Source organism: Sapajus apella, unplaced genomic scaffold, assembly GCF_009761245.1.
Source record: "Sapajus apella isolate SASKATOON/1434 unplaced genomic scaffold, GSC_monkey_1.0 scaffold664, whole genome shotgun sequence".
NCBI classification, from domain to species: domain Eukaryota; kingdom Metazoa; phylum Chordata; class Mammalia; order Primates; family Cebidae; genus Sapajus; species Sapajus apella.
In genome coordinates, this window is record NW_022437590.1 from 22,593 (window position 1) to 34,703 (window position 12,111).

At 39.3% G+C, this 12,111-nt stretch overlaps 1 protein-coding gene across 1 annotated transcript in view; it reads right to left on the bottom strand.

Moving 5' to 3' along the window:
• The window catches only part of LOC116546195 (dynein heavy chain 7, axonemal-like), a 29,953-nt gene extending 19,883 nt beyond the window's left edge, over nucleotides 1-10,070 (bottom strand). The window contains exons 1-6 of the mRNA XM_032272502.1: nucleotides 10,036-10,070; nucleotides 9,554-9,704; nucleotides 6,407-6,655; nucleotides 4,461-4,610; nucleotides 1,663-1,845; nucleotides 1,134-1,310 (exon numbers count right to left, since the gene is read on the bottom strand). Coding sequence (XP_032128393.1) covers nucleotides 1,134-1,310; nucleotides 1,663-1,845; nucleotides 4,461-4,610; nucleotides 6,407-6,655; nucleotides 9,554-9,704; nucleotides 10,036-10,070 — 945 coding nt within the window. The remainder of the gene's footprint in view (nucleotides 1-1,133; nucleotides 1,311-1,662; nucleotides 1,846-4,460; nucleotides 4,611-6,406; nucleotides 6,656-9,553; nucleotides 9,705-10,035) is intronic.
• Nucleotides 10,071-12,111: the final 2,041 nt, after the last annotated feature.

Consider the following 12,111-nt stretch of genomic DNA (forward strand, 5'->3'; position numbering starts at 1 on the left):
ACAGGCATTCATAATTCCTTCAAGAGCTAACAGAAGTACACAGTATATTTGAGAAAGCTTGCATTCAAAGTTTTATGTTTTCCTATAGAAAAGATGTTTCAGCTACATAGAAAATTCGTTTATTCGTAGTATCTAAATTCTCTGACAATGCCAGAGAAAAAACCCAGAAAGGCCCTGAAGCTTATTTTATTATGACCTCAGTTCATACATGTTTAACTGTTTATGAAGCATGAATTACTTCATATCTACAACCTATTTAGGTTACAGCCAAACTTCTTGAAAGAGAAATATGGAAGTCACCTCACTTCCTTCTTCTCTCTTCCTGCTCTCTTGTCTAAATCACTGATGAACCTGCAAGTCTATCCCTTGCTCTCTTCTTTTTTTCTCTGGATTTTTTCTTTAGGTAATCTACATTAACACGGTTTTAAACTCCATTTTCCAAATCTGTACCTGGCGCTAAACTTCTGCCTCAAGATTTTTTGTTATATCTTCAACAGCAAAAGAACTATCGGAACTTTGCTCCAGAGCCAAAGTCATTCTAAAAGACCTTAGGTCAGCATCTCCCAAAGCAGAAATTAAACATTCTTGCTCAGTAATTTCCAGCTGAAGAGAGTTTCAGAGACTCGCTGAAGCTCAGTCAACTCTCAGAGGCAGGATATTCCCGTTTCCTTGTCATTTTCCTCCCTTCTACTGTCCCCACTTCCTCTCCTCCCCCTCCCCAGTGTAGGCTGAAAGAAAGAAAAATGACTTTGCCTACTTTAGGGCCTCTTCCCAGTCCTTCTACCATGGACTGACTGGCTTATTTTAGGAATTTTGGATAATAAAGAATATTGTAATAATAGAAATTATTTAAAATCCAGTAGCCCATCAGAAAAAATAAATAACATTTTGACATGGTTATGTGGGCCTTTGAGTTCTCCTGTTTTTAGAGAGAGAGAAAAGAGTAGCACCAATATACTTCATTTAAAATATTTTTAGTGAACTATATGCATTCTAATTTAAATTTTTAATTTAATCAGAAAGTTTTTGATTTAACATCTATTAGCTGATAATAAAAAACAGACATTAAAATTGGTAAGTCCAATATGAGTTTTCCATTTATTTTTTAATCTTAAAATTCTCATTTATCTTACCTTTGTATGCTTTCTAATAAATTCAATCGAAACAGGGATCATTCTGTCAAATAAGCCCATTATAAATTCCTTTTGAATAACACTGACTGATGCAGGTAACAGATTAACCCAGGACAACATCAGTGGTCTCCAGCCTAACATGTGAGGCTCCATGTAAATCATGCCACATCTGGAAACCTGGAAAGCCATAATTGGTTACCATCAAGGCAATGCTTATAAAATAAATATGATTTGGCACATCCATTTCTTATAATCTTCAGAAAAGTCTGCGGGAAAGCTTAATTTTTATATAATCTCATGATCTTGATTTTTGTATCTGAATTTACCAAACAGTCCCAAACCAAGAGGAAAACATCCTGACCACTAAATTTGTCAAGGTATGTCAACAGACATGTCTGTCCTTTGAGAATCACAGATTGCTCTTAAAAGAAATTCTGCTAATATTTTTTGCTTAAAATCAAAGTTACTAAGCAAATACACATATTCATAACATTTTATAATTTATAAGATCTCAAAATAGAGAACTTACAGTGGCAGGGGAAGCAACTTCTAAATCCATTGGCTCAAAAATTAGATTCATTTGTGGTGACATTTGAATAATCTCCCCACTCATCAGACATAGCTTCTTGTTGTCATCCAGCACAGTGTTCATATTTTCAATCCACACTGCATCTACTGGGCCATCAAAAATCAACCATTTCCTATCTGGAGTCTATTTCATGCACATGTGAACAGAGGGAAAAAAACATAATAATGATAATGTAAGAAACAGTTCAATAATATTATTGCAAAATTGTAAAATATAAGTATTAAGATTAATTTCATCATGAAAATGTAAAGGCACTTTTTAAATAAAGATTACTACATATGTGTGTGTGTCTACAAGTACATATGTATAAGTAAAGAAGCCTATACTATATATGCCATGGACAAAACAGAAATACGTCATCTTTTCTTAAGATTCAGTCTTTTTCAGGGTTTCTTTCTTTCTTTTTTTCTTTTTCTGAGATAAAATAATCTCTGCTGCCCAGGCTGGAGGGCAGAGTGGTGTAATAACGGCTCACTGCAGTCTCTGCCTCCCAGGCCCAAGCAATCCTCCCAGCTTAGCCTCCCAAGTAGCTAGGACCTCAAGTGTGCACCACCGACACCCAGCTAATTTTCTGTATTTCTTGTGGCAGAGATGGGGTTTCACTATGTTGACCAGTTTGGTCTTGAACTCCTGAGCTCAAGATCCACCTGCCTTGGCTCCCCAAAGTGCTGGGATTACAAGCATGAGCCACTGCATCTGGGCCTTTATCAATGTTTCTGAACTCAAATACATATAATGTGTTTTAGAAAGTAATATAAGTAAAAAACATATAATTGCCAGGAAAACAGAATTACTCAGAATACCTGACTCTATATAGTATCATGTTTATGCAAATTAATTACTCTTGTGTGCTAAACCAAATTTTTTTATTCCCTTCACTGAATGAATTCACGCACATACATATACACATATATACACTCCACTTGGGCTGAGCTCTCTCCTGATGGTATAGAAAAGTACAACCAACATAACATTTATAGTCCCACAATGATAAAATAAATATGAAAATATTTACAAATTGTCCAGAATATAGCAAATGCTCAACAAACAGGAAAGAGTAGACAGATGTCAGCCAGAGTGTACAAAGACTGATTCTCCTTTTCAGGTCCTTATATTTCGAACTTTTTTTGTGTACACCAATGATTCCTTGCTTTTTCTTCAGCAAATATGAGTTCAGGTTGAAGTGGTGAAGGATCTGAAACCATCTTAACATATTCCCAGTCCCTGCAGCCAACTGCATTAATCTATAAGACAATGGGTCTGTCTCAGGCTCAAACCACCGCACGCCCACACTCAGAGGCCAGTTCTAGCTGTGTTCAAGAAGGAAGCAAGGAAGAGCCACAGCTTGGTAATCAACTTGAGATCAACTTTCTCTTCTACTGTGGGCTCCCCATGACCGTTAAGCTTCCTTTGGGAAACACTACCGTGCAATGGCGAGACCTTGGGCTTCACAGTCTCAAGGACCTCACTTTCCATTTGGCTCTACTACTATGAGCTGTGGACTTCAGGTGAACTACTTAAACTCCCTGAGACTCAGTATTTATGGGACATAGCTTCCTGAAAAATGTTATGTAAGCTGTAAGTATAAAATAGACGTATTTCATGATTATTTCTGTGTAAATAATGTAACTGCTTATATTATCTAGTGACTTCATCTCTTATTCTGAGCCACAGTGTCTCCATTGTGGCAAGAGAGAATCCAAGAAGCCACATCAAGGGTTCCAGACCTCTATCTGCTTCACCTGTGTCCACAATTTCTTTTATGCTCGAAATTACTAGTAAAGCTTGACTTTGGGCAAGATCTTTGCCCCATAAGAGTCAGTCCTTATGTTGCTCATTGCCTAAGGTCTTTCCAGCAATAAGAACAGAGCTGAGATTTCACATTTTATCCATTATTACTTGACACATGAGTCATGCTTTTCTAGGTTCTTAAGTGGATAGATGGCATCAAATTTAGAATGTATGATAGTCAGAAGAAAGAAAACACTTATAGAATGATTTGATAAACAAATTAAATGTCCCAAGCCTAGCCCCCTTTTCCTGTACTACCCAGCTTTAGCATGTCTTCCATATAATCACACTCTCAGCAGAACCTGCTAAAATATGGCAACCAAGTTAGCATTTATTGGTATGTGGATTCTTTTCATGAGAGTGGGCAGCAGAATAAGCCAGGAGTAGGTAAGTGCCTACTCTGCACTCATAGCCAGTGGTAGCTGGTACACCGCTGACCTCCTCTGCTTTCCACAAGGCAGTCATTCTCTTCCTAATATGCTAAAGGACAAGTGGGGGAACTTTAAGACATCATTTTGCAAAGGTGTGCAACTTCTTCTCTAAACACTGGTATGTATTTAACAATTAGTGGGTGTGACAATAGCAGCAGCCCAGAGAGTGGGTGAAGGAAGAACATTACTGAAGAGGCAAAAGGATCATGTTATTCAGATGTTCTCATTCCCAGTTCATCTCACTTCAGAGAAAATAGCCAGAAATACTTTGCCCTGTTCTTTTGTTTCCTGCCCTCTCTTCTGTATGCCTCCAGGGCAAAGGAGCTTGGTCTCTGGCATTTTTATAGGTGCTGACAGTTTTTCTTCAGAGAAATGCTGCCAGAATATCCAGTACTGCGTTAAAAAAAAATAACTTCATCTATAGATACAATTTGTTTGTTTGAAAAAAATCAGAAATTGGTCAGAAATAAATATCTTAACCTTTTAAAATATTCGTGTGAAAGTGTTAGAACTTACCGGCGAAGAAGCAAATGCTCTAAAACTGACAGCAAGGACCCCATCTGACCACTCATGGGACACTAAATCAAACTGTCCATACAGCTGACCCATGGTGACAGACTTTGGATTTAAAACAGTTATTTGAACTTTGTTTTCTTCCATTAGCCCCTTAATGAAAAAAAAATCAATCATTTATTTATTCAAAGAACACTTTCTTTATTCATAGAAAACATTATTGTGTACATAGAAAATCCTAAGGAATCTACAAAGAGAGTATCAGAAGAAATGAATCTGACAAGGTTTCAGCCTGTTGATGTATAAAATCAATTGTATTATCTATACACAATACCAATGAACAACTGAAAAATAAAATTAAAAAAACATTCACAGTAGTATTTAAAAGCTCACAAAATACGTACAAAGAAGTTAGCAAATGTTGTGCAAGATCTATATTTCTTAAAGTACGAAACAGGGATTGGCAAATTCTTTTGTAAAGGATAAGATGGTAAATAATATAGGCTTTGCAAGTTCCATATTTAAATGAAACAAGAATATGTCTGCCACATATTCTTCTATGCTTTTCTTTTTTTTAATCAACAGATATTTAAACTGTTAACATGATTCTAAATTTATTGGCAGTATAAAAGGAGGGTTGGGGCTGAATTTGGCCCATGTACTATAATTTGCTGATCTCTGCTACAAAACAACCTCTGAGAGAAAATTAAAAGACCTAAATACAGAAAAATATCTATCTCTTGTGGAATGAAAGTGTTGATGTTAGTAAACTGTCAATTTTAGCCAAACCCTGAAAGCTAGTCTACGGCATATTAATGCCCTTTGGAGATAAGCTTTTTTTTTTTTTTTTTTTTTTTTTTATTTAATTGGTTTAAAAAAAAAAGTAGTTTTACTTTTACAAAAAAATTGAGCAGAAAGTACAGAGATTCCAGATACTCTCTCCACTACCCAGACAAAGCAGTTTTCCTTTATTAACATCATGAATTGGTGTGGTGCATTCTTATAGTTGATGAATTCATATTAGTGCATTACTATTAACTAAAGTCCACAGTTTATGAGTTCACTCTTTGTGTTGCATAATTCTGTGGGTTTTGCCAAGTGTGTAATATCATTATCCACCATTATAGTATCATACAGAACACTTCCACTCCCCTAAAAATTCCCTGTGCTCCACCTATTTGCAATCATTTATTTTTTTATATATAACAACATAACAAGTTCAACTCTTTCTAACATTGCCTTCTGCCTGCCACTTCCAAGCTTGGGACACAAACGACCAAACTGAAAAAAAAAAAAAAAAAGCGAGAATATTAACCTTTTTTTCTTTTCTCTTTTGAGATCAGCTCTTACTCTGTTACCCAGGCTGGAGTGCAGTCACGCAATCTCGGCTCAGTGCAGCCTCTGCCGCCTGGGCTCGAGTGATCCTCTCACCTCAGCCTCCTGAGTAGCTCTGACTACAGGTTGTACCTGGCTTATTTTGTGTGTGTGCTTTTTTTTTTTTTTAAAGTACAGACACAGTTTCACCATGCTATCCAGGCTGGTCTAGAATTCATATGTACACATACACATTCCAGTTCAATACCACTAACAGCCAATACAGAAGCTTGCATTACAAATCTACCTAGAAAATAAAAAAGACTCCTCTGAAAGCATTACAGGAAAACCTTCAGATTTTTCTGTTTTCAGACTTTTTTCTACAAGAAACATGTATTACCTTAATAATTTTTTAAAAAAGAAATAAAAGGCTGGAAGGCAAGTTTGCGGCATACCCTTTACATGCTGAACTTGCTATTTGCTTCATTTTACTTTTCTAAAACTTTATTTTCTCTTTGACTCATTTTTCTCACAATTTTAAGTTGTCACATTGAAAGCAACTTTTAAACTAATGGCACATTCTACCTTGCACAAAGTTGATCATAAATAAATTAATGCATTAATAATATACTTACCTTTTCACATATATCATTTAGTGCTCCAGCTAAGACGCGATACGCACTAGTTTTTCCTCCAAAGGGTTCTCCAACAATCATAAAACCATGACGCACAATCATCATTTCATATATTTGAAGAATCTTCTCAGAAAAGAATGTGGTCATTTGCAAATTCATGGAGGCACAATTGTCTTTGATAGCTGCCAGCAAATCATTGTAATCTGGTTTCGGTAATTTTACCCCAGGAAACAAATCCGAAGTAATTCCCTAATGACAGATAATTTGAAGGGTTTACATTTTATATCTTTATATTAAATACACATATTTACTCTCGATGGAAACAGGGCCATTGGATAATAATAGTTCAACAGTATTTTTAACAGCTTTATAGAGGAATAGTTTACATACACAAAACTGTATTTTTAATTTTTAAATTGTGTTCCTTACAATGTTTGTTTTGCAAACAGTTTTTGTTTTTGTTTGTTTTGTTTTAGACAGGGCCTGGCTCTATCGCCCAGGCTGGAGTGCAGTGGCACGATCACGGCTCACCGCAAACTCTGTCTCCCAGGCTCAAGGCACACCCCACCTCAGCCTCCTGGGTAGGTGGGACTACAGGTGGCTGTATTTTAAAGTATAAAATTTGATAAGTAAAACCATCAAAATAATCAAGATATTTAACATATTCATCACTCCTAAAAAGCTTCCTGTAACCTTTTGTAGTCCTCCTTCCCTCCTCTCCTTGCTGCCTCCTACCCCAGATTGCCACGCATCTGTTTTTGGTTACTAACATTATGTGGATTGTCTAAATGAAATTAGACTACATATATACTATGTTTTCCCTCTGGCTTCTTTCACATGGCATATTTTGAGACTCATATATGTCACAGCAGGTATCAATAGTTAATTTTTTTTTTACTGAGTAATATTCCATTGTAACAAAGTGCTGCAGTTTTACAGTCTATTCACCTATTGATGTACATTTTCATTGTTCCAGTTTGGGGCTATTACAAATAAAATGACTACAAACATTTGTGTATGGCTTTGTCTGAACAAATGCTTTAATTTCCCTTGGGTGAATACTGAGACAAAGGATACCTGAGTATGACGAATAGGTGTTGAACATTTTAAGTAACTGCCTGTTTTCCAAAGTGGTTGTACTATGCCATGTTCCTCTAGCCATGTATAAGAGTTCCAATACTAGGTATGATTGGTCTTTTAAATTTTAACCATACTGTGTAGTGATATTTTGTTGTGGTTTCAATTTGTATTTTTCAATAAGTAACTTATTTACCTGTGCTTGTGCCATATGTTTATATTTTTTCCTGATCTGCAGTTTGTCTTTCACTTTTGTATGTGTCTTCAAAGAGTAGTTTTTTCAATTTTGTCAATGTATTTTTTATAGATTCTGTTTTTGTTACTGTATTTAAGTAATCTTTGTGTAACATAAAGTCACAAAGGTTTTCTGCTAGAAATTTTAGAGCCTGAGGTTTTACATTTAGTTTCATGTTATTTTTAAGTTAAAAAGTTGGAGTCCTGACTTCTGGTTCAAAAATGGCAGTGTAGAAATAAGTTGACTTCCCTCTTCACCTGCACCCACCCCTACACAGAAATGGTTCAACATCCACAAATCTGTACATGTAATACATCTTGTTAACACCAAGAACAAATACTACATGATTATTTCAGTAGATGTCCAAAAAGAATTCTATAAAATTCTGTATCCCTTTATCATAAAACCCATCAAACTGGGTATAGAAGAAACATACCTCAAAATAATGAAGGCCATATATGGCAAGTCCACAGCTTTTGCACTAAAAAGGGAAAAACTGAAGCCTTACCTCTAAGATCTGGAATAAGACAAGGATGCCCACTTTCACCACTTTTATTCAACATAATACTGGAAGTCCTGGCCAGAACAATTAGGCAAAAGATAGAAATAAAAGGCACCCAATTACCGAGGCAGACCACCATTACCAAGACCATCCAAACTGTACCTCTGTAAACAAAACCACAAGGGAGTTTACACAGCAGCTGGACAAAGCCCACAGCAGCTCCCCAACACCTCTGCTGGCAGACTGTGACTAGACTCCCTCCTTGCTGGACAGGGCACCTCTGAAAAAAGGCAGCAACATGTCAGGGAATTGTAAATAAAGCCCCAACTTCCCAGCACAAAGCATCTTGGAAAAGACGTGGTTATGAGTTCTGCTGCAGCAGACTTAAACATACCTACCCAGCAGCTCTGAACGGAACAAGAGAGTTCCCAGCACGGCACCTGAGCTCTGAAAACAGACAGACTGTCTCATCAAGTGGTCCCCTGACCCGCATGTATCCAAAGATACACCTCATAAAAGAGAGCTCTGGCTGCCATCTGGTAGGTACCCTTCTGGGACAAAGATAACAGAAGAAGAAAATGGCAGCAACCCTTACTATTCTGCAGCCCTTGTAGGTGATTCCCAGACAAGCAGAGTCTGGAGTGGACCTCCAGCAGTCCTGCAGCAGAGGGGCCTGATTGTTAGAAGAAAAACCAAAAAACAAAAAGAAATAGCTTCAACATCAACAAAAAGGACGTCCACTGAGAGACCCCATTCGAGTCACCAGCTACAAAGACCACAGGTAGATAAAGCCACTAATGGGAAGAAACCAATGTAAAAAGGATGAAAACACCCAAAACCAGAATGTCCCTCCTCCTTCAACGGATCACAACTCCTCACAAGCAAGGGAACAAAGGTGGATGGAGAATGAATCTGATAAACTGATAGAAGCAGGCTTCAGAAGGTGGATAATAACAAACTTCTCTGAGCTAAAAGAACATGTTATAACCCAATAAAAAGAAACTAAGAACCTTGAAAAAAGGTTAGACGAACTGCTAACTAGAATAAACAGCTTAGAGAAGAACATAAACAACTTGATGGAGCTGAAAAACACAGCACAAGAACTTTGGGAAGCATACACAAGTTTCAATAGCCAAACTGACGAAGCAGAAGAAAGGATATCAGAGATTGAGGATCAACTCAATGAAATAAAGGAGAAGGCGTTTTTTTTGATCCAAGATGGCCGTTTAGGAACAGCTCAGGATTGCAGCTCCCAGTGAAAGCGCAGAGGGTGAGTGGACGCCGCGTTTTTATTGCCCACAGACTAGGAAATTCCCGGGTGGAGGAGCTCCACGGTCGCCAGCGCGGCTGTGCCGGCCAGCGCCGCTGCTCTGCCCCGCGCGGCTGCTTTGTCGGCGCCCCGGAGCCGGGGTTCTCCGTACAAAATACACTGGTCCAGGGGCCCTTTAGGCTGGTGATTGGAGCCACGGGAAGTTGCCCATACGCTGGTTCAAAAAGGGGACTGAGCAGAGAACCAGGACAGTAGATTCCAGGGCAAAAAAAAGAAAAAAAAGCGCCACAAACCTCAGTGCCGCTGTTTAAGCCAGCGCAGTGAGTGGCCACAGGGGAAAACAAACACACCCCCGCACCTCTTCAACAGGCGACTGGAACACCAACTTAAAAAAGGCTCTGAGGCAGGGAGCCAGGCGATCAGGCTTGGCTGGTCTCACCCCCACAAAAGAACAGCAATCAGAAACTCTGGATTGAGAGTTTCACAGCAAGCGCAGCTGAACCCGGGACGGTCCAGCTCTGTGGGGGAGGGGCGTCCGCCATTACCGAGGCAGCCCGCCGTTGCCAAGGCAACCCGCCATTGCTGAGGCAGTCCGCCGTTGCCAAGGCAACCCGCCGCAGCAGAGACTCCGCCCCAACAGAGGCGGGCCACCATCGCCAAAGCAGTTCTAACTACACCCATATAAACAGGACTGCAGGGAAGTTCACTCGGCAGCCGGGCGGAGCCCACAGCAGCTCAGCAAAGCTGCTATAGGCCGACAGTGACTAGGCTGCCTCCTTGCTGGGCTGGGCAGGTCTGAAGGAAAAAAAAAAAAAAAAAAAAAGAAGGCAGCAGCATAACGGAAAGTCATAAATAAAGCCCTAAATCCCTGGGACAGAGCACCTGGGAACAAAAAGCAGTTTATGAGTTCTGCTGCAGCAGACCTAAAAGTACCTGCCCAGCAGCTCTGAATGAACAACAACAGAGCTCACAGCTCACCATTTGAACTCCTATAAAGAAGAGACCGTCTCCTCAAGCAGCTCCCTGACCCCTATATATCCAAAAAGACACCTCATAAAAGAGAGATCAGATTGACACTAGGCGGGTATCCTTCTGGGACAAAGATAGCAGAAGAAGAAAACTGGTAACAACCCTTGCTGTTCAACAGCTGCTGCAGGTGAACCCCAGGCAAGCAGGGCCTGGCGTGAATCTCAGCAGACCTACAGCAGGGGGGCCAGACTGTCAGAAGGAAAACCAAGAAACAGAAGTAACCTCATCATCAACAAACAGAACATCAATCTGAAAGATCTGAGACCCAATCTGAAAGCCAGCAACTACAAAGTCGACAGGTGGATAAATCCTTAAAGATGGGAAGAAACCAGTGCAAAAAGGATGAAAACACCCGAAACCAGAACACCTCTCCTCCTAAAAGGGATCACAACTCCTCACCAGCAAGGGAACAAGGTTGGATGGGGAACGAATGTGATGAAATGACAGAATCAGACTTCAGAAGGTGGGTAGTAAGAAACTTCTGTGAACTTAAAGAACATGTTCTAACCAAATGCAAAGAAACTAAGAACCTTGAAAAAAGATTGGACGAAATGCTAACAAGAATGGACAAAATAGAAAGGAATATAAGTGAATTGATGGAGCTGAAAAACGCAACACGAGAACTTCGTGAAGCATGCACAAGTATCAACAGCCGAATGGACCAAGCAGAAGAAAGGATATCAGAGGTCGAAGATCAACTCAATGAAATAAAACGGGAAGGCAAGACTGGAGAAAAAAGGGTAAAAAAGAATCAACAAAGTCTCCAAGAAATGTGGGACTATGTGAAAAGACCTAATCTACGTTTGATAGGCATACCCGAATGCAACGAAGAGAATGAATCCAAGCTGGAAAATACTCTTCAGGATATTATCCAGGAAAACTTCCCCAACCTAGCAAGGCAGGCAAACATTCAACTCCAGGAAATACAGAGAACACCACAAAGATATTCGTCAAGAAGAGCAACCCCAAGGCACATAATCGTCAGATTCACCAGGGTCGAAATGAAGGAGAAAATACTAAGGGCAGCCAGAGAGAAATGTCGGGTTACCCATAAAGGTAAGCCCATCAGACTCACAGCAGATCTCTCAGCAGAAACCCTACAAGCCAGAAGAGAATGGGGGCCAATATTCAACATCCTTAAAGAAAAGAACTTTCAACCCAGAATCTCCTATCCAGCCAAACTAAGCTTCATAAGTGAAGGAAAAATAAAATCCTTTGGGAACATGCAAGTACTCAGAGATTTTGTCACCACCAGGCCAGCTTTACAAGAGCTCCTGAAAGAGGCTCTACACATATAAAGGAACAACAAGTACCAGCTCAACTAAAGGGCAAAACACCCAGCTAGCACCAAAATGGCAGTATCAAATTCACACATAACAATATTAACCCTAAATGTAAACGGACTAAATGCCCCAATCAAAAGACACAGACTGGCAAATTGGATAAAAAGACAAAACCCATCAGTGTGCTGTATCCAGGAAACCCATCTCACATGCAAGGATACACAAAGGCAGAAAATAAAGGGATGGAGGAAGATTTACCAAGCAAATGGAGAGCAAAAAAAAGCAGGAGTTGCAATTCTCATCTCTGAT